The sequence below is a fragment of the Schistocerca serialis genome, chromosome 3, assembly GCF_023864345.2.
Source record: "Schistocerca serialis cubense isolate TAMUIC-IGC-003099 chromosome 3, iqSchSeri2.2, whole genome shotgun sequence".
NCBI classification, from domain to species: Eukaryota; Metazoa; Arthropoda; class Insecta; order Orthoptera; family Acrididae; genus Schistocerca; species Schistocerca serialis.
In genome coordinates this window covers 751,018,903-751,042,419 of record NC_064640.1, presented here as the reverse complement: position 1 = coordinate 751,042,419, position 23,517 = coordinate 751,018,903, and the positions used below count along the sequence as shown (strand labels likewise).

The 23,517-nt window shown below is 39.3% G+C and overlaps 1 protein-coding gene across 2 annotated transcripts in view; it reads right to left on the bottom strand.

Moving 5' to 3' along the window:
* Positions 1-21,608, bottom strand: part of LOC126469573 (Krueppel-like factor 2) — a 33,995-nt gene extending 12,387 nt beyond the window's left edge. The window contains exons 1-2 of one of the 2 annotated variants that reach the window (XM_050096690.1): positions 21,485-21,608; positions 11,039-11,152 (exon numbers count right to left, since the gene is read on the bottom strand). In XM_050096690.1, coding sequence (XP_049952647.1) covers positions 11,039-11,152; positions 21,485-21,502 — 132 coding nt within the window. In that variant the 5' untranslated portion in view covers positions 21,503-21,608. The remainder of the gene's footprint in view (positions 1-11,038; positions 11,153-21,484) is intronic. The other variant, XM_050096691.1, reaches the window with a different exon arrangement.
* Positions 21,609-23,517: the final 1,909 nt, after the last annotated feature.

Sequence of the window (23,517 nt, the reverse complement as noted above, 5' to 3'; positions counted from 1 at the left end):
ATCAGGGGGCGCCGGCTCCGCGCCAGCGAACCTAAGCCTGTAACTTGAATGATCCGTGTATAGCCATCTGGTGCTACGCACCTCTTGAGACCTACCAACTACTTTTCGAATCCACGCTACACAGAATCGCTACTGTATTGCGCTCCAAATATGGACAAAAATGCTACTAAACCGGTGTCCATAATATTTTGGTTCATCAGAATGTGTAGATCTTGGTATGGAACCCCGAAAAGTAGCGTATAAATGAAAACAGCCTTTATCAGGTTATGAAGAAGCATTCTGCAATGCGGTAAGGTCTTCAGAGACCAGTATCTCAGAGTCACGCGTCAGAACCATTTTACCACATGCGCAGATCACTCAAAGGAGGATTCAGCTGAAATTCATGGCGTCACTGTGGTAGCTGTCAACGGTCTTGTAAAACAGACGCCTCACGATCTTCCCGGTGTCGCGCGCACGTGAACGTACTGTGCAGTGTTCTCCGCGAACACACTGGACTTCTGCCAGACATCTGAGTCACGAGCTTTTTATCTCTGCTCATTTATGGGTGAAATACATCTACCAGTAAGTTACCACCCCACTGCAATCTGTAACTAAACAATACACAACAACACTGCACAGAGACTAAGAAGGAAAAGAAACAAATAAAAAAAAACGAAGCGTTTCTTTCCCATTAACCTTTGTGCCTGCGATAGCGCAGCCCTGACGAACAACCCGGCCGGCCTGAGTTTTCTCGCCACAAAGTGAACCTGCCTCGGTGCCTTTTTTTAAAGTCATTCTGTGTCACTGTATCCGTTAATTGCGTTGGCGCTTTTCCGCCTAATGGAAACTGGACACGCAGCGGTCGTGGGTGATATATCTGAAACCCCGGGCAGTGCTAATAAATTCCGGCCGCCGGTCGCGTAGTCACAGTTTCCCCATTCAAGCCGGCGAGTTGAATAAATGGCGGTAGCGGCGGGCCGCACGTGAGTGACATGTGAGAAGGCTGGCAGGCTCGCCTTACACCTCTCCACCTCTCCACTGCGCTCCTGACAGCTGCGGCCGAGCCACCCCCGCCCCCGCCCCCGCCACCGCCCCGCCAGGCGTAGCCCCTGGGAGGGGGGCCGTGTTCCCACGTCTCATCACGCAATTAATGTTGTGCTTAAAACTCAGTATTTACCACAGTCACAGTTGCGTTTAAATACAGCTGACCACTGGTCACAGCCAATAGCGGTCAGCTTCAAATCTGTAAGAAATCGCAAATATACAGAAATCTCCAGGGCATCCTGCTGTATAATTAAATGCATCAAATCGCTTATGCCACACTGGGTGATCAAAAAATATATTTACAAACCTTGGGGCCAGGCACCTTACAGCAAAACAATAAAAGTATCATAAAATAACACGCCTAAAAATGCTTAGTTTTCAATGAAACTTCGCACTGAACACATCAGTTACACATCGTCAACTTGGTCGTGTCATCAACTTGTAAACTCACAATAAATGTTCAAAATGTCTTCCTCTTGCTTACACACAAACTTGTGTTCGTCGGATCATAGTCTTTCGCAGCCTTTCAAATGCTGGCTGGCGGTGGAAAATTGTTCCGCAGGTTTCCACGAATTTCTGCATCATTTTTGTCTACTGCATAAGTAAATTGTTGATGGTACGCCCTGCTCCCCCACCCCCCCCACCCCCCGCCCCCATAGTTTAATATACAAAAGTTTGACCTTGATGTCGGAAGAAAGAGCAGCAGACCATGGAACTTGTCCTCCTCCACCCACTCCTCAGTCACAGTAGATCAGTAGATACCAGACATGTGTCTTCTTACTTGCACGGGGACATCTTTTAGTGAGTTCTCGAGAGTCTTCTCATTAAATTTGGGATGCCCCTGGAAAGCCGCTGACAGTAATTTTTTATTAATTACTATAAAACGACAGATTTTCGGACATTATACGAGCTGCGTTCCTTGTTTTAGTGTAAGGAACATGTCCCAGAAGTTTGTAAAAGTTATTTTGAATCACCGTGTATATATAAAAACTAGACACTTTCAACTTTGTTACAGACTAACACGGGACCTTCGTTGCCGTGTATAACTGTCTCAAAATTAAAATACTGGTAGTAAGGAGGTGGGGGAGGCGCGATGGATATCCCTAAAGACAAGCATTACGAATAAGCTGCAGCACTAGTAGAGTGGGGCGGTAGATTGCGAGGGTTAGGCACATGAAAGTACACTCACAAGTGTGCGTTAAGGTAAGCACATTTTTCCTAAAGGGTGACTAGCTAAACAGTAAGACAACAATCACAAAAAGGTACTCTAATCTACATCTTTGAAAAAAATTTAAAAATAATTTAAATGCAATATGTTATCGAACACAAGTTTGAAAATGAAAACGTCTCAGTTTTTAGACTTCAGATTTTTGTGATTCATGACTTTATTGTTCAATTAGTCGGTAACTTTTTGTCTATTTTGTCTGTTTCCTCCAAGGTCCTCATTCCCCCCTCCCCCCTTCACCCCTCCCCCTCACCCCCTCCAACCCCTTTCCATGTACAGTTACGTTGCCGTGTTAAGCTTAGCCCAAGCTAAAAAGTACTCACGTCTCAAACGATTCTACATATTTAATCTTACAGTAAGAAACCTTCACGGTTTCTGCATATTTGTCATTTTTGTGTAGTTTTTGTAGATCTAATGATGGCCTCCAGCGACCTAAACAGGTAATCAATTGTATTCCATCGCAATTGTGACTGTAATCAGTATTACGTTTCCAGTGGTTGCTTGATCTCTTGCAGGCAGTAAGTTTGCCTCAATAATGCTCTGCTGGTATTCTGAAAAATGAATCAACCGGCACAGTGCTACCTCAGCAGCAACAGCGCGTCCGTCACGTGTGCTCGCATTCAGCACTATTACCGATTTAGAATTCAAGCCAACTAATACACTTATCTTAATCTCCTTTGTTATTCTTTCTGTACGTGTAGCAAGCGATAAAGATAACACAGCAGAAATTTGAAAGAAATTTAAGTTCAGAAAGTGAAATTAAAATTGTAAGGCTTACCAACAACAATGTAACTCCGTCAGAGACGGAAAAGGATTTGGAACATCAGTTGAACGGAATGGATAGGTTCTTGAAGAGATATTATCAAAGGAATATCAGTAAAAATAAAATAATAATGTAGTGGAGTGTGGTCGCATTGAGTCAGGTGACAATGGAAGAATTACCGGGTGAACAAAAGGTCAGTATAAATTTGAAAACTTAATAAACCACGGCATAATGTAGATATAGATGTAAAAACTGACACACATGCTTGGAATGACATGGGGTTTTATTAGAACAAAAAAAAGTACTGCTAGACGCGTGAAAGGTCTCTTGCGCGCTTCGTTTGGTGATGATGGTGTGCTCAACCGCCACTTTCGTCATGCTTGGCCTCCCAGGTCCCCAGACCTCAGTCCGTGCGATTGTTGGCTTTGGGGTTACCTGAAGTCGCAAGTGTATCGTGATCGACCGACATCTCAAGCGATGCTGAAAGACAACATCCGACGCCAATGCCTCACAATAACTCGGAACATGCTTTACAGTGCTGTTCACAACATTATTCCTCGACTACAGCTATTGTTGAGGAATGATGGTGGACATATTGAGCATTTCCTGTAAATAACATCATCTTTGCTTTGTCTTACTTTGTTATGCTAATTATTGCTATTCTGATCAGATGAAGCGCCATCTGTCGGACGTTTTTTGAACGTTTGTATTTTTTTGGTTCTAATAAAACCCAATGTCATTCCGAGCATGTGTGTCAATTTGTACGTCTCTATCTACACTATTCCGTGATTTATTCAGTTTTCAAATTTATATTGACTTTTTGATCACCCGGTACAGCAGAAAATGAGAAGCTGAAAGTAGTAGACAAGGCGGCGAATTACCCGATGACGCCAGAAATAGAGAGGATATAACATGTAAACTGCCAACAGCAAGAAAGAGCTACATGTTAACGTTGAATATAAGTTTAAATGTGAGGAAATCATTTCTAGAGGTATTTGTCTAGTGTGTAGTCTCACACGGAAGTGAAACGTGCAAGATAAACAGTTAAGAAAAGAGTACAATTTTTTCAAATATGATGCTATAGAAATTTCTGTATATTACATGGATAAATCTGATAACTAATTAAAAGATACTGAATGGAATCGGGGAGAAAAATGTTTACTGGCACAACATGACTAAGAATAGGGACAGGTAGACAGAATTCTCACTAAGGTATCAAGCTATAGTTAATTTTGTAATAGATGGTACGATGGGTGGGTGGGGAGCGGGGGGGTACTAATTGTATAAGGGTATAAAGTCGTGAATAAAAATGGTTCAAATGGCTCTAAGCACTATGGGACTTAACGTCTGAGGTCATCGGTGCCCTAGACTTAGAACTACTTAAACCTAACTAACGTAAGGACATCACACACAACCATGCCCGTGGCAGGATTCGAACCCGCAACCGTAGCAGCCACGTGGTTCCGGACTGAAGCGCCTAGAACCTCTCGACCACAGAGGCCGGCAGTCGTGAATACACTAAACAAGTTGAAATAGATGTAGGTTGCAGTAATTACACAGAGATGATGAGGCTTGCACAGGGTAAACTAGGGTTGACAGTTGCGTCAAACAAGTCTTCGGGATAAACACCAGCCCACCGAGTCGTAAGTGGACTAAATGATCTGAAATCGTTTATCTTCACTATCGATAACACAATAAATTAAAAAAAATGGATATTTGTCGCAAGTGTCCTCACCCACAAGAAGATTTTTACAGAACTCTTGAAATAGTTCGCCTCTATGCGAGTCTGACAAATTACGGCTAGCGGAAGAATGCGAGCGATAGAGAGACAGAGAGAGAGAGAGAGAGAGAGAAGGATTCTACGAAGAGATGCATGGTTCTGTTTGTTATTATTTATTCATTCTTGGAAGATTGGAGGAGTAAGACCTTCTCTTAAATCTAACAGGGAATCTTCATCTTTTACAGTATTTTCATTATGACACACGTTTTATAAGAGGTCTTATATTAGTATGGAATCCAGTACTCCGAAATGATTATGGTATCAGCAGTGAAAACAGTAACAGGTAAAACAGAAATTTCTTTGTGAAAAGAAGAACAGTATGAATAAATTACTGGCAAATAAATTGAGACTGTGGGTCCTGGTATCAATAAAAGCCAGAGAGGAAGGAAGAAAGGAAGACAAAGAGGTATGTGATACAACACATATAATGAAGAGGTAATAGACTTACCGAGAAACGAAAATAGAAAGAACCACAACTGGAAGATGAGATATTATACCGCTTAAATCAACTGCAGGGGATATGCAACGATTTGCTTAGACAGGAGTTCTTCTATGAACTTTTTTCTATTTTCATATTCATACATGAATCCTAGGCAAACGATTATTTGTCGATGGCTCACAACAATCTGGCTTTAGTCTTACAGGTTGCAGTATGAATACGGTCAAGCCGCTTTTATTTCTTGTAACGATCGAAATACCATTGAATTACACGATCTAGGAATTACAGCTGTTGCTGTTCTAAAACTGCCGTTTACTCATTCGTGTAACATTGCAGTTGCTTAGTTTAAGAGATAACTGGTAGTCGCTACACAAACGACTGATGTTTCGCACAAAATAAAAAAAAGGCGTAACAGGTTGTACGAAAGTTGTAAGGAAGATCAGGATTTAAAGTCCCGTTGACGAGGAGGTCATTAGAGACGGAGCACAAACTTTGTTTTGGGAAGGATGTAAACGAATTCGACTCTTCCTTTTCAAAGGAACAATTCTCGAGCTTGCTTTACACATTAAGGGAAACACCCGAAGATCTATATCTAGATGACCGAATGAGGATTTGAACTGCCATCTCTCAAATGCCAGTTCAGCGTCTTACACTGAGGCAACTAACTCGGTCGTTCTTAAAAAATGTCATCTCTCTGTAAATGACGGTACTGTTTGCAGATCATTATAGCACTAAACTGCGGTACGCGCTGTATGTGTTCAGGTGAGCCTAGATTATTGTTCATACCGAGTTCTATCTCAAACTGAAGTCTCCATCCGTTTTCAAGTAAGATCGTATGACTGTAAGCGGCATCCATATCGAATAAACGATTGTGCAGAGTTTGTGTAGCCTGTATCAATGACAAATGAAAAATTCGCAACACCGTGGTGATTACTTCTCTCCTGTTTTCTTACTTATAAATTTGTTCATGACATGTACGCTTGCGCTAAAAATATCTTTGAAACTTACAGAAGTGTCTCGAACCTGATATATGGCCTTTTTATGTATTGTACCGAAAATATAAACGAAATTCCAGAATCTTATACTTGCTCGATATTCTTCATTTGATCTCCAGTTTCTTTGTTGCAACTAACATAGCATTCATCACAAATCTCTAGTTCACTGAATATGATTCATACCTGACATAGGACCTTCCATTGCCAGTTTCTCAATTTTCATTTGTCACAGTTTCAGTTGGGTTTAGCTGGAGTAGATCAATGACGATACCTAATTTATTTGGAAACACTAAATAGTGTGTGAAATGAAGCATAAGGTATAACAAAGGTGAATAGTGAGCTGATCATTTGTTAAATTACTAGGCGATAATTTAAAGCGATGAACCTGTTTTCCGACAATATCGATACGATCGCTAGTTCAGTTTCAGTTAGTCATTTAACAATAGATTATGGCGATAATATTTACTTACATGATGTTTACACTATCAAAATTCGTTTCTACGTGATCATCAAGTAATTCTGGAGATCTACCCCACTGTCAGCATTTTTGAAGGTTTGAGAATAAAGAAGTATTATCTTTTCACAACGTTGCAACTTCCTCGTTAATTCGTAGGTGGGACTGAAGCATACTATTTGACTCCTCCTACATTTTTGCTGGAGATTAGATGGGTAGATCACATTACTAATGAGGAGGTATTGAATAGAATTGGAGAGAAAAGAAGTTTGTGGCACGACTTGACTAGAAGAAGGGATCGGTTGGTAGGGCATATCATCAAGCATCAAGGGATCACCAATTTAGTATTGGAGGGCAGTGTGGAGGGTAAAAATTGTAGAGGGAGACCAAGAGATCAATACACTAAGCAGATTCAGAAGGATGTAGGTTGCAGTAGGTACTGGGAGATGAAGAAGCTTGCACAGGATAGAGTAGCATGGAGAGCTGCATCAAACCAGTTTCTGGACTGAAGACCACACCACCACCACATTTTTGTGATAATTAAGTGAAATTGCTCATATTTGATAAATAGTTTTGTTTGAAGCGTTAGGAGCATCGCAGTTTCATTCTAGTTCACTTTTCAGAGAAGGCCAGTTACTCGAAGAAGTGACGAGAACTGGACCGATTTATGGACCAATCCTACACTCGGTGAGTCCTTACTTGGTTACCAGCTTATAAAGTTTAGTACCCACAAAAAGAAGAATTCGTTAAAGAAAGTTACCTAAACGAATTTCGGTTAATCGCAGGGTGGTTCCTTTGATAAGGCCACTCGTGGTTCCCTCCCCTACTTTTGCCTCCGTCTCTAATGATCTTGTTAAAACAATTTCAGCTGTTTCACGACTATAATTTTAAGCAAAAGGATTTCGCGTCCGCTAACGTGGTCACATTTCGTTGTCCTTAGTAAAGATTGAGTCAGCTGTGATCACTTAACTTTGATTCTGCGTGAACATGAAATCACGTTCAGATAAATAACCAACACATAGTAGGAATGTGACGTCCATTATATTAATTCTATATACAGGCATAAAAAACTTTGATACGATACAACATCGGTTAGATGATAATACTTATATCTGATACAATGCTTAACGATTAATTACAAACCGAACAAACTAGAGACTACAGAAAAAAGAAAAATAATTACACGTGTAATACAACCAAGAAGTGAATGAAAAGTATTGAAGAAGTTTATTAGTGTCTAAAGAGTTTGTCGGAGGTAATTGCATTTTATTTTTTTAACAGCTTTTCAGAATGAGTGACTCAGATTAACGAAAGAAAATAATGCTTCATTCTAAAAGGCTCTTTCTCACATTTTTTGTGGAAGTGATTTGCCGTTATTTACGCCTATTTCTGTTCTTCTACAGGTAGAGGACTCTCTCCGACGGTCGGAGTTGAAACAGGAAGCCAAAAATATTCTCATTCATCCAGACTGCAGTAATACACGTTAGTTGTATATCATCTGATTGTAAACACATTACAATTGTTTTTCTAATAGTCTTGTGTCTACATATCTTTTGAAAAAGTCTTTAATTATTCGCTACAAAAAAAGCCGATCTCTGAAGCTACTGTTAAAGGAAATCACAGAAATCGGAAGCTTCTAACTTACTTCCTATAGAATGTAAAAACTGATGCTGATATAAAATATTTTCTGTGATGTTCACTATTGATGTAAACAAAAGGCTTGATTTTAAAACACATTTTTGCGTTTCTACCGAAAATAAACTCAGTGCATATGAAGCCTTTTAGAAATTACCGGTGCAAATATTCTAGTATTTATTTAAAAGACTGGAACAATAGCTCGGATAATGGAAACAAAATTTTAGTTTGGAAAGAAATAATAATCAAGAAGCGGGAATGACAGAGAGAATAACTTTCAGGTATAAAGTACTGAAGTTCACGTGGTACATATACCGAAAAGATAGTAAATAAATGATGATCAGTGAGGACAGAAGAAAGAACATAACATCGGTGGGAGCATATCAAATAACAGAGGAAACATAGGACATTTCAGACGAAATGGGGAACAGAAGTTGGTCATAAAGGGAAAGCCGGCCGATGTAGCCGAGCGGTTCTAGGCGCTTCAGTCCGGAACTGCACTGCTGCCACGGTCGCAGGTTCGAATCCTGCCACGGGCATGGGTATTTGTCATGTCCTTAGGTTAGTTAGGTTTAAGTAGTTCTAAGCCTAGGGGACTGATGACCTCAGATGTTAAGTCTCATAGTACTTAGAGCCATTTGAATAAAGGGAAAACAGCAAAGCTGCAGTCGGCAAGACGAAGCTTTGTACAATGCCTACTCCTATATCCGTATTAGGTTCGCTGCCACACGGTGTTTGGCAGAGAGTATTTATTTACTTCGTATATTTACCCCTATCCTACGCCACTCATGCATGCTACAATGCAATAAATATATCGGCAACACTGTAGGTAGTCTTGAATTTCTTTAAGTACACCGTCGTTCTAATTATACGAGATGTTGATGGTAGAAGCAATATGTTGCTTGACACGTTTAGGAATGTGGACTCGAAGAGTTTTGTGAGTCAGGCTCTATCCGTTCCGTATATGGTATTCCACTAAAAATTTTTGAACGTTTCTATATTCGTTGATCAAAAAACCCCGTGACAAAGCATGCAGCTCTTCTTTGAATCTTCTCTGCCTTCTTATTTGTGCTCCTTTACAATGAAGGTGAAGATCATTTCACGTACTTTGGATTAGATACTCTAACAAGTTCTATTACAGTTCGAAGCAGATTGTCTGCCATAAGAAGCATATTTTCCCCAATGACTATTTCTACACTACATTGCACTGTGTACCAGAAATAGCAGTGTATATCTATACCTTGGCATGTAAAATAGAATAAAAGCACGGGTGTCCCTGCATTTCAGTTGAAACTTAATGTGTTGTTTCCAGTACTGTGTCCCATACATAATTCTTACTGAAGTATTTGGATAATATTGTATATTATAAATTACAGTCGAGCTGTACTTTAATTTTTAAACTTATCCGCATTGTCTCATGGACTGAGGGGAAATGACAATGTTTATGATGATTCCCCATTTGGATCAGTACTTTAATCTCAGCGGCTCCTACGGCGCCTTTAGAAAAGAATATAACTTCCGTCTACGTAATCAAAAACAAATACAGAAAGCGACACAACGTGGAAACCCATCACAATCACATACTAAGCTATTACACTTGAAAGATAACAATAATTATTCGAAACGGCGAATGCCCCAATGTGTATCTGGAATGCTACGAAAATTCTAGGCCACGTGTGCTGTATGTCATTTACATTCATCACCTTTTCTGCTAGTACAGTTTCTGTTTCGGACATGTCTGTCTTATAGATTGTCAGAACCTTCCTTTTTGTAGTTATTTGATCATTTATTACTGGATTTCGCCAGAAAAAACAACTGTTACCATAGTTCTGCTGATTGGTCATTAAGGCGAAATGAATATATTTACATCCAGAACTCCGAGCAGAAAACCTGTTGCGAGTATCCCTCGAAGTATAAAGAGGGATTGATACACATAAACTATGAAGGGTTTTGTGGGAAATAAAGTTTCATTAGGAGCCTGATTCTTATATTTCTATATTCGGTGGTGTATCGTCGAAATTTCGAAGTTTTATTAGAAATTTAGCTTCTCAAGTTGGTGAGAAAAAGTGGACATGTGCAGGCACATTCATTGAAGAGCAAACCCAGTTAACCAACCGCGTATGCTACATTATTTATCCTGGTGAGTGATGTGAAAATATGACACTTGTCTTTGAAAATCACTTTCAGTATAAGGGAAATCTCAGTGTAATCCCTGAGCCTACCGCGTATTTTTTCACATTTGAGAAAATACACGGAGCAAAACCGCAGCACTAGCAGATGTTATTAAGTGACCTTTCTAGTTACATACCGTCTAATGAAAAAAAACAATAAATTACAGAAAATTATTATTACATAACATCTGACTGAGATTTTACTTTAAGATATGCATACAGATGTAGTAATAAGCGGGAATTTTGAAATATCTCTGATTTTAGGGCTTTTCTTCCGAATGGATTCAAGACTGTAGCAATTTGGACGCACAAAATAGTCTCGAAACCATTTTTTTTAATTGGTAACACAGATAGTTACATCCAGTCCCGGAAGAGATGCGAAACAAGACAAATAAGCAAAATAGAGAATGATTTTCTGACTTGAGGAAGTTAACTTGCGTTTTAGGGTTAGGCGCGGCAACTAAGTTTTTAAAGCATTAAATACTATTTTCCTTGTAAGAAGGAACCATGCTATAAGCTTCACCACAAGGAAAAAGTAAGAAAAGAAGCTTACATCGTACTGATCATAGGAAGACGTCAAAGACGCCTCGATCCCAGGATGCAATCGTGATCCACCGAAGAGGCCTGGTGGGCACCCAGGATGATAGGTCTCTGCAGCTCGCATATTCTGTTACGGAAGAAAAACATCAGCCAAAATTATTATTTACTCGGTGAAACGACAATATGCATTAACGTCGCCTACCGCGAACTTCTTAAATTCAGCATTTGAGAACCGAACAAAAATAATAACGGAATAATCTTTTGTCAGTTACTAGCTCTTTTTTTCGGATGATAACTTCTGACCTAATATGTGAAAGTGACGGTTATTACTCTTCCTAAAAACTGAGTTTAAGTTTCCAATGGTAGCCATGTACACTTTAGGTATCCTTAACTGGAACAGTGAGCACAATAAAAGGCTACTGTATATAAAACAATTACACTCCTTTTTGCCGAAACTAATGATTAACTGAATGACTGAAAAAAAGAATACTTCGTCCATAATGGCTCTTTGTCGAGGCCAGCGACTAAACAGGTGACACACAGGAAATATTTCGATTTATTGCTTCTGTCAATTTTTATTTAAAGTCAATTACGCGTTTAGATCGGTATAGCATTGTCATCAGGTACAGGTAGAGTTAATTTTGTTCACATCATAGAATGCACTTGTGGCTCGCACACGTGTTGCCTGTTTGCCAGATAGCGATGTTACAATAAGGTTACCCGTCGTCTTGCACTAGTGAATAAATGTTATCGTTACTGCTGGGTTTCGGGGCAGTTTACATATTTCTATGCAGTAAGTACAGTCTCTACACATATCCAGAGCTATGTGAAACACTTTTCATTTGCTTTAAAAAATAGTAACATGTCCTCACTAATGCAATGCTATATGCAAACTTCTTGTATAATTTATGTCTCTCATACTGACGTTAAGTCAATTCCTCGACGTGAACAGATTGCAATCCACGTTGCTATGATGGCACAACCGTCTAAAAACGTCGTGAAGTTTAAAAAGTGAATGAGGCAGTAAATCGATGTCCTCCTTCAGGATCAATCATTGTCACACACGCCCACATACATACAATCCTCTATTCTTCTATAGATCAACAAACTGCTTGTTATAAAGATTATACAGATCTGAAGGGTGTATCAGAACAGAAAATGGGATTAATTCGAGATGTCACAAGCCAATGCCATGAAACACTACACAAAAAGTTAATATGTTGTTCTGTTGTTCTTAAATAGTACCTTCATTTTCATTTAATTAATTAAAAGAAATCTTATCTGTAAAAAATGTTGCATGTATGGCACAAAAGAACATTATGAATGTATGTAATTGTAGGATTCACTGTACACGAAGCAGCTAACGAGTAGGACATCATTTGAGTTGACGAAAATTCTATAGCAGCTTTATTAGAGAAACTTTCGCTTATGAGTTACGTCTATCTGTTGAGTTTTGATATGTAGCTAAATCCATATATGTACTTCGTTCCTATGCCTTCTAGTAAAAATTCACCGAAACACACAGTTCACTAAAAATGGAACATTTCACAACATGATGATATTTGACAATTAACGTATCAATTTGTTTAGAATTATATGAATGTAAATAATATTAAAAAAACCTATTGCTACTAAAAATAATTTTCTTACTTTCAATAATTTATGGAAACTGGGCTAAGATTATTATTTCTCGCTACACTAAAAATGAGATTGTCAGCTCCGCATTTGTTTGTATTATTACTAGAATAGCACAATCGGAAATAAATTACAGTATTCAGCACTTCATCCATCAAAAGTATTACAATTATTTGATTTCGGATAGCAACGAATTCGCTTCAAACTAAAAAGGCAGGCAAGTGTTGTCTTGTTGTAGCTTCTTCAAAAGTACTTCTAAGTCTGCAAGACGGTAAGTTATTAGAATATTGTTTGAATTCTTTGGAGCTCTTGAGTTATTCTCAAATTGATTAGCTGTAAATCGCGTGTTTGACACTTTTATATGTTGAAAAAAAAAGTTTCCCACACTTAATGACACCAGAACCATTTCGTAAGCTTGGTCTGGAAACAAATTTTGTGACTCGGAACCAGATGATTGGAGATTCTGATCCAACTTCTCCCATACCTACTTAAGTAATAAATATACAGAAGGATACCTGAACACATCAGCTGGGATTACTCGAAACTCTTTGCCGTCTATCCGTCAGATATTTGTGAGCTACGAATATTTTCATTTCGAGCAGAACTCCAAGTTCCAATTAAGTAGGAATTCTAAGCTGATAAATGTGATAACTCGTTTTATTGTGTTATCATTATCATTATAGTATGTAAATTCTTTTCCTTTTGGTTGGTTGGCATTATTTCTCTCTCTCTCTCTCTCTCTCTCTCTCTCTCTCTTTCTCTCTTTCTTACCGAAGAAGAGACTGTTGCCAGTAGTAGGTTTCGTTCCATGAAACGACACATTAGTTATTTGGGACTAATTCAATATATTCCTCACTTTCGTAGTACTGTATAATTGAGTCCTTCCGAAATCAAACGCAAGAACAACAGAAACTGAAATTTGTCTGCCAATAATGCAGGAGAAAATTTAGCTACATCATTCTAAATGGCCATCTCACTTTCAGACATTTTTTATAATATAACCTGACTCTACATAAAATTCTCTGCTTCAACTTCCATAGCTCAGTTTGCATATCCTCTGTTTTACTGCTTAGTGCAGCGTGCAAGTCTAATTGGGTTGACGAAGGAACGTACGGACTTCAGTCAGTAAGTTACACACGTCGTCCCACGCTAGGAGCATTACGCAATAAGAGTGGCGCATTGTTACAAGGGGGTATCCTGCAGAGACGGTTTTCTTGCGATACGGATACCAGGTACATCACAGCGTGCGATTGAAACGGCGCGGCTGCTGGGAGCATAATCCGAAGTTGAAGTAAGCGGGACTATGCGACTCTTGTGGACAAAAAGTCTAAATTTCAGATCCACAGAAAAATTCTGACGATATATGGACCAAATGCAGTGTCGAGTGCAGCCGTGAAGTGGCCCAACAATTTGACCACAGCCGCACACAAGAAGGCGATGTTGATCCAACACACAGTCCAAGTCTTGCACCATGTGATTTCCATTTTTTCGGCAAACTGAAAGAATATCTGAGGGAAGGAGAGTTTCCAACGATGAGGACTTTCATACAGCGGTTCTCGAATGGCTTCGTGATCAAGAAGTGGATTACTCTCGTCGAGGATCTGAACGATTAGCAGGGCCTTCGGACCGTTGTTTACAGAAACTGGATTACTATGTTGAAAAATAGTATCACGCATATGTGTCACTCTGAAGTATAGTGCAGCGCTGAATTAAAGCTGCTTGGCATGGCATGATAATGTCTATCTAACTTTATGAAGTCTCCTTGCATATTACAGTTTTGTGCAGTACAACGTAGTTCTGTTGTAGAAGGCTGAACATCACTGAAACAGAAACCACATATCTTTGCAATTACTTAGCTGCATTCTGAGTCAATGAAAACCTTTGCCGCCTGAGACTGGTCTCACGTTGGTCTATAATCCGTACGTTGTTGTGGACGCCAAGCGAAGGAAACGTTTTTATTGTAACATCTGGGAGACACTGCTACTATCAGCAAGATCGATAGTTGATGATACAGAATTGTAATTAAATGTAATGTAATTTATTCTAATCGAACGATTAACGTTGTAGATAATCTGCTACTACACTTTCCAAGTCGTGCAATCCCATTTTTGTTTGAAATGTAATAGACAGACCATTTCAGTAGACGCTATCATTCACAGTTCATTGTTTCCAAAATTTTATTTGTGGTAGCCACAAATGTCTCATTTGGTTTCCTGAATTGTACTCCACTAATAGTTTGCTGGTAATATCAATTAATAAATATGGAGGTATGCGTACTTATTCCACAGTCAGCCGTTGATTGCTGTGGCGATAAATATCAGTGTAGGTTGCGTAGAGCTAATATAAATTTCAGTGTACAACGTAACTGCGAAATACTGTGCCTGCATTTTATAGAGATGTCTTTAAAGGTGAATACCAATCCGAGCCATGAAAATGAAATACTACGCGAATGGCACAGTTGACCAGCCTGAATTTTATGAAAATCAAAAATTTGGGCTTTGATTTTTCTAATGCCAGCAACTGGAAGCTTAATTATCGCGACTTACAGGCATTTTTTCAAAACAGAAAAAATTATCAAAATTGATATAAAACACCCTAAGCAATATTTCCGACACGGCTTCCCGTCGTTACGGTTTCTTATTATGATAAATCTGTCATTTTTGTGAATATCTAAACTATGAATAAAGCAAGGTGGGGAGAATATACTGCCAAGAAATTAGTTTTACATGAAGAGAGTTACCAGTGCTTCATTGATTTAAAAGGGAGCGAGTCCACAGCGACTTTGTCATGTTACAGTATTCCTTTTTTCGTTTTTAAATCATGTCAGAGGTTCAATAACTCTATTCTTCCTAGTCTTCGCCCCTTTTTTCAGAGCAGTAAGTGTGCTTTTGATGCTTAAAGAATACATTTGTTACTATAACATTCAATGTCGCGATCTGTTTCATACACGGATCTCTTTTTCGGGAAACACGTGGACAATAGAGCTCTGTTTTAGGCTTTGCCGTAAGATTCTGTAAGCAGAGGAAATCTGACTTTCGGAAAGTTTTTATTGTTAACGTCAGCGTTCATGCTCCTCAAAAGTGTTTGTGTGAAGTATAGAAGCTAACCATGAGATGGTTAACTCGATTGCAACGACATTACAAGGACCCTCTTTAGTGCAACAATATTCCTGACATTAACTTCTGCAAAAGCAGCTGAATAGGACTGTGTATGACGGGGTATTATACCAATCAACTGTGTTAGAATAAAGAATGATAACTGAATGTGTAATTCTGTAGGTGAGAATCATCATTGTTGCAAAGTAAAAATAATTTCATTTCTTGCAACATTATATGCACTTCGACTGATTCATAAAATTATGAAAATAAGGAGAGCTGCTTATGGTAAACCTGAGCTTGTGATAAACATGAGTTTTAATTGAAACAAATAAATAACTGTTTTAAAAATGAATAAGCAATGAAAATGAAATACTCCTTTTCGAAAAAGTTCGTATTGTCATACATTTTCCTCGATTACAAGAAAGCAATTAAAACCGATACAACTGTTGACATAAATAGCAACGCAGTTTTCTTGTTTCAAAATGTTAAAAAATATTTCATTGCATCCATAGACTGTAGAATGCCTATTTTTTCAGATGAGCTTCGATGAATTCTAGACATTCACCGTGTCCTGCGCACAAAGTTTCTATTATTTGATATGTTTTTCGTCGCGGAAACATCATACGCTCAACATCGCCATGTACACTGTTTCCCAGGATATTCATCTGAACTTATGATAACTCTTTCAGCCGAGAATGACACTTACGTCTCCATAATGGCGACGTTCACGTTTATATTTATTCATACTAGAATTTTATTCAGTTTCATAACAAATATTTTAGTTTCACTTTCTCTTATGAACGACAAACGTGCAAAGGTTCTGAATTAGCGATGTTGGAGGAGAAATTATATAAATCGTTAAGTGGAACTCTTTTCTGGATATTCGTAATCTACTCTTATTCGACAGCAAATGTTTTTGACGTCTTGTGTTATATAGCTCGTACTATTCCTGTTTCCTTCTAGACGAAAACATTCTCTGAAATACAATACAGACCTGACGAAAACAGAATTCATTGCACTGTTGAGTAAATTTATTGACTCATAAAACATTTTTTATTATTGAAAAATACGTTTCAAATTCTGTGAGACCATTTACAGATCCTGGTTTCATCATAGCACACAGAGATTTTAGTCTTTTGGTCGTTTCTGTACTGCGGATACTTGTGGCTTAAGTTATGAGCTTTCTTCCTCGTACAACACTGAACATATACATACGACATTTTAGTTATAACGACTAGTCACCGTAAGGGTGCTCTACGCAACACAGAAAGGAACAAAAACCTAGTTTAAAAGGGATTGTCCGAAGCGCCTTATCGTTCACCCACAGGATACGAAATCTATTGTGTATCAATAAAAACGTATCTTTTGCCCGTAAGCGGATTTTATTCAGCAATCATGTTACATCATATATAAAATGAAAAAAATCATTACCAAGATCACAACACATGAGTCAAAGATTCTCCTGTTCATATCATGGAGATGACCACTCATTCTAGAGTTGGACTCTTTAAGTTCAGTCCGACGTTTCAAAAAGTGTTCACATGAGATGATACTCGACAAGCAGTGTAAACCTAGAGAAATGGGTGTCTGAATTTTTAAGAAATTTACTGACGATGAAGAGGAACATGGAACCATGAAAGACGAATATATCTGATGACAATGATGAGACTACTGAGACAACCACATATTACACACTAGAGAATACAGTTGAATTAAACAGAGGTGCTAGTAGATAGCACAAAGATGTGGTCACTTGCTACAGAGTTTTTGGCGGAAAACATGAAAGTTAGTTTATTCTTTATGTAATTTTTTTTTCTAAAAGTAATTTTTCAAGGATGTTCCTTGTACGTCTCTCCTTTAAAGACTTTTCTTGCCGGAAATGTTGTTCTGAACATTTGTAAATTACATGTGTGTAAGGAAATACACGTGGTAAACTCTACATCTTGTTATCATACTGGTGACACTTACAAACGTTATCCAACCTCTCTGGTTAGTTTGAGAGATCCGTCTGAGTAACGCATTTCTAAATAACAGTTTCGAATGTACAGAGTAAAGCTATTGATCACGGCGTCATTGTTTTCGTCAGCTTACATCGTGAACTTCGGACACTACAACTAAAGAAAAAAGTAATTTGAGGTAGTTACCATAAGCATAAATGTCACTCAGTTAAAACTGTGCTGCGACTCTAATCATTTCACACGTAACGCGCCACGGGGGACGTGTTATCTGGTCTTCTGATCGCCTCTGCAGCAGAACGCACTGACAATACAGCCGTGATAAATTGCTCTCGGCAAGGGTGAAGTATTTCATACTTCCATACCGGTCATTACATGGATCGCAATAGTTAGCTATATCGTGAATAATTAATCACTACGGAATAGAAGTTGCAACATTATGTGACATATCTGGGTACAAAGATACGTGTATCTAATGGAACATTTATGACGCAGTGTAAATGAGAGAGAGAGAGCTAGAGAAACACAAGAATTCCTTAAATGCAATGCATCACAGAAATTCCACGTCACTGTCCACATTTATTGCCCCCAATTAAGTGACAGACTCCTGATATTCTCTCAGAACTTCACCCCGCATCATAGTGAACAAACATAATTCGCAGCAATATTTATTCATGTTTGCTTGTTCGTTTAATACCATCTACAAAACCAGCTGTCAAATTTTATATTCGTATTCATAGTTAAACTTTCTCGCTAAAGACCATAAACAAAACTTTGGCTGAAAGGATTGTCTGGTGATCCTCTAATCTACGAGAGCAAAATGTATCATTGCTTTCAAATGTAATCTTTGATTGATACATGAAGCTAATATCTCAAGTGACAAGGGAGATTATTACGAAAGAAACGTATTTTGTAACAAGAAAAACTGTAAACAAAGGAATTTGTCTATCATTTAAAAAATAAAATACCTGAAATGTAAAATCTGTTCTCAAAGTATTATTGCGTCTTACTTCACTTCGAAGGGACACAATTCTTGGTGTCACGTTATTATGCAATATGTAAACATTACCGTTTTTAGTAGTAAAAAAAATGCAGTGATTGCTACCTAATTTAGTCATATTCTTCATGTTAGTTTTCACTATGAAATAAAATTACCTTAAAAGAAACAAAATCGTTAATTCATTCCATCGCGTGCTGCCAAACTACACCATCGCACGGACAGTGTCTTGTATGTATATCAGGCCGCTGGCGCGGAACTACTGCATACATGTATGCAATCATTGCATTCCTTCACGACGTGACGAAGGGATCTATAGTTTTTCAGTATTCAGGATCGTCCATCACAATCATAAGGGTTAATTTTGGGGCCTCACCAACAACAAACAAAACTATGATAAGGTAAGCAACGTGCTTAAATTTCAATCGTCCCTCAAATTAAATAACTGACTTGCTATAGACTGTCAGACACCGGCTAGGTCCCAAAACGATCAAAATATTTTGTGTAATAAATAAAGCTGTATTTACTTTAGGTCGCCGTAAACTTCACGATTCTTTTATACCCTCGGCGTATGGCTGAGGGTACGTGAGCTCTGATGAATCGCTTAACAAAATTTGCCTGACATTCTTACGAGCTTGTAAATTGCGTAAGTTATTGTAGCTGGTGCAGCTTTACAGGTATGCTAAGTCACAGAATGTAAATAAGAGGTGATGATTGATTTTGTTACTCAATAATTACTGGCACTAAAATTTTAAGAAGCTCGACCGTTATACGGCGTATTATACTGTTGGTCCAGTAATATGATTTGCATACCGGGCCGGATTATCATTGGGGGACAATCGTTCATAAGACAACTTGCACCAGGCAGTAGCGCCGGCTGCTGCTAATACTCCTCCGGTGATAAAATACAACACAGGAAAGTGCAGATTGAACACATTCTCAAACACTTACAGCGGACTGACATTGTGTCGTTCTGTCCCATTAATGCGTGCTACACTTATATCCTCACACATTATCTGATGTCAACAATGTTCCCGAAGCGTTTCTTCCTCTCATAGAGTCAACTGCAATAATATATAAATGACGGAGCACGTTTTGCGGGCTCTAAATGCTTTTACTATCATTGAGCTGTCCAGAATACTAGGAGAGGTCCCAAAATTGTCTTTTATTTACATAAATCGTATCGTCCACTCTGAAACACATCATCTGTCTTCGTTTTTTCTATGTAAGAAGTCCCCTTCAATTTTTTACGAAGGCATATTTTAAAGTTTCCAGGTTTCAGTGAATTGTCATATCTTATTTTTGTAGTCATAAGTATTTCACAGGAGAAAAATGAGAAAATCGTCATTGGCTTAATTTTTATTGATACGGGTTCTGCCTGCGGATGATTAACTACTATCGGAATCTCTAGACAGTACTCTACACACAACGATGAAGACTTGTATTTTTAGAATACTGATCTTGTAGATTCCACAACATGCTCAGCAGCAGTTCAGAGGACAGAGATTAATCAAAATAAAAGTATTTACGGATGACGGACCCCTGATGCCGAAAGAGGCGTTCACTGATCTTCGGCATATTCATCCTTGAAGCGTGACATATCACGTCCGAGATACATTTTTTTTTTTTTTCAAACGAAACCTCTTGTGGGAACAATAGCAGCTAAGGAAACCAATTTCATATTTTGAGCGCGCAGTGATTGACATATTTTGCAACAGGAGAACTCACAACTATCTAAACCCGCTGTCGTTAATTTCAGCCGCACTTTTGTTCCGCTGCCTGTAGAACTGGTTATTGAAAAGTCTGGACGGTGGTACTCGTGTTAGATTGCTCGTACTTCACCGTGCTGCAGTTGATAATTTATGTAGCACTCGCATTGTCTGCGGTAACTTTTAGTAGACGGCGTGAATCGACCAACGATCATTTTATAATGCTGGAGAACATGGCTTGAGGGACACCGGCAGGAAGCCGCATGCTGCGCCGACATCTATATTAATAGCACGCTTTTCACGGTGCGGGTACAAGCACTGCAACGCTGTCGCGCCACACATTTTATTGGCTGTGTTGGAATTCTATCGCCCGGACTGCAAGCCCCGATACGGCCCCCGTTTTATGAGCTAGCACTCGGGAACAACGCGGCCGTAATTTTTGACTTGCAATGAATGTTTATATTTTCTTCCTTTCATTTATCGGTTGTATTATCATTCCTGGCGGTAGCAAGAGCCGTAGTTTGCAGGAACATGTGTTAATAATGCTGTACTCAGCTTCTTTGCTTCTAACCTGGCACACAACTCTTACACCTTCATTTGGAACGTCACTTTACACGCTGCTCATTAGCAACAATGCTTAAACCAGAAAATAATTCGGAAAAAATAAAATAAGTGGTACACAGAACTACACGACAGGTACTCAGATACCAAACACTACAAACGTAGAATGGAGAACAGTAAAACGAGTTAAGGCCTTACCCCGCTGTCTGTAATACTAGTCTAACTAATACTGCTTATTGAGAAAATGTACGCAGTACATCTCACACCACTCGAGGACCTAGCTTTAGTTTTCTCCTGAGTGGGAGAGCACTGTACATACTCCGTAGCATCACCGACCTACTGGCAGAGGTTACACGTTTTCAAATGTTCAACACTGAAAGAAGCTAAAAAATACCTCCGTGCAGAGCGTGCGATTTCACGTGACAGCGGAACAACACTAAAAGCTGCGGTGGAAACGACAAGGAGGTTCCGTCCGGCAAGTCACACGCACAGAAGAGCACTTACCTCTTGGAAATCAGCCATCCCATCGGGTTGGTGTCGCTCCGGCAACGGCAACGGCAGCCCACATGCACGCCTCCGTCTCCCGGCGCCAGGCGTCACGCTTAGAGTGCCTCCGCGGGAACAATAACACCTGTTCTTATTGGACTAGTTTTGAAAATCACTTCGGAAAGCACAGCCAGCCCGTCTTGTTCTCCTGCGCAGGCTTGTGACGTCAGCAGCGACCAATGGGACGGAGACGCCGCGCGCCGGCAGCCAATGAGGGGCAGGCGGGTCGGCCAGGAGAGGGGTGCCCGCCTGACATTCCTCTATCAGCTGAGCGCGAACCATATGCCGCTGCGCTGCATTCGTCGGCTCCCCTCCGTTCAGCACGTGCGCCCGTCTCCGTAGCGTCCTTAACAAAACGCGTAAAGATGTTTTTGTTCTGTACATACGGGGATACTTTGCTACTAACACAGCTCAGTGTCCTTGCTGATGCAAAAGTGTATCTCCTGTGAGATGCGGGGAGCGTTTATCATCTGGTAGTAACTTCTACACAGATTCTAGGCAACACGAGCGATTTACATACCATCAGTTCTCTTTTCTATAGAAATTTCTTTATTTTCATTAATACTCACTCCTTGAAGTCCTACAATACGGACTGAGAAAATACATACACCACAGCAGACAAAAATAAAACATCAAATACGCGTCATGACAAACAAATGAAGTTAGAGATTGAATTACGTTACTATCATCGTGACGGTCTCTTGCTCTTTTCTCAAGCGCTTTGCCTACTTAATAAATTAAATGGGTAGTTCAATGTTTTGTCATAAATGACTCATGGCATCTGCGTGGGTCTACTAGTTTTCAAACGGACAGAATATGGTGGTATAAACTGGTTACTGCATAAAGAGCAAGTTCATTCGCAACTGTATGAGAGTTACTGTTCTACTCCTGCATCGAAGTCTCCAAAACATGTTGGCGTTTCGTGAACGAATCCGTTTTTTTTTTATCAAGTGCTGTCTTCCCGTAACGATTATTTTATTCTTTTTGTGGTTACTTCCTCTTGGAAGCAGGGAGGAGGGGAGGAGGCTAAAGGAAGGATAACAGTGAGGGAGGTGGACTATATTCAGAGTTCCTTACTGCGTTCACGAGTAATGGGAAGGAATATCGTTAAGTTTCAATTATGGTAATACATTCCTATTCCTTTTGCTATTCCGGTACGAAATACGCCAACTAGCAATAAAAATGGAAATATGTCAACGATGCTACAGAAGAACTGAAGTCTCAAATGTTAAAATGTACCGGCCGGAGTGGCCGTGCGATTCGAGGCGCTACAGTCTGGAACCGAGCGACCGCTACGTTTGCAGGTTAGAATCCTGCCTCGGGCATGGATGTGTGTGATATCCTTAGGTTAGTTAGGTTTAATTAGTTCTAAGTTCTAGGCGACTGATGACCTCAGAAGTTAAGTCGCATAGTGCTCAGAGCCTTTTGAACCATTTTTTTGTTGTTGTTAAAATGTGAGTGAATTCCTAAAGGACCAAACTGCTGAGGTCATCGGTCCCTAGACTTACACACTTGTTAAACTAACGTAAACTACCTTATGCTAAGAACAACACGCACACCCATGCCCAAGGGAGGAATCGATCCTCTGGCGGGAGAACTGAAGTCTACACTAGCCATTTCATTGAAACATATGACAGATCCAGAAATATTCTTCGATCTCTCCCGCACTATAACTTGTTGTTCATGTGTACCTAGAAGTGAGTTAGCCCTTTAGGTCGATGTATGCTGTTTTTAAATTAGTAACTGAAATTTAAGTTGGCTGCTTTTAATTAAAATATCAAAAAGCAACGAATATCCATGATAAAAGTTTTAATTCGTCATAAATTTCATTGGTACATGTACCTGACGTACTGTTCTGCCCTTGCATCGAAGTCTCCAGGATCGTCTGACTCATTTAAATGTATAGTAAAGTCTATAAAGCTCCATATAAATCCACATACATAAATCACTTTGAAGTACATTTCTAAAGGTAAATCATTCCAGCTTCAATG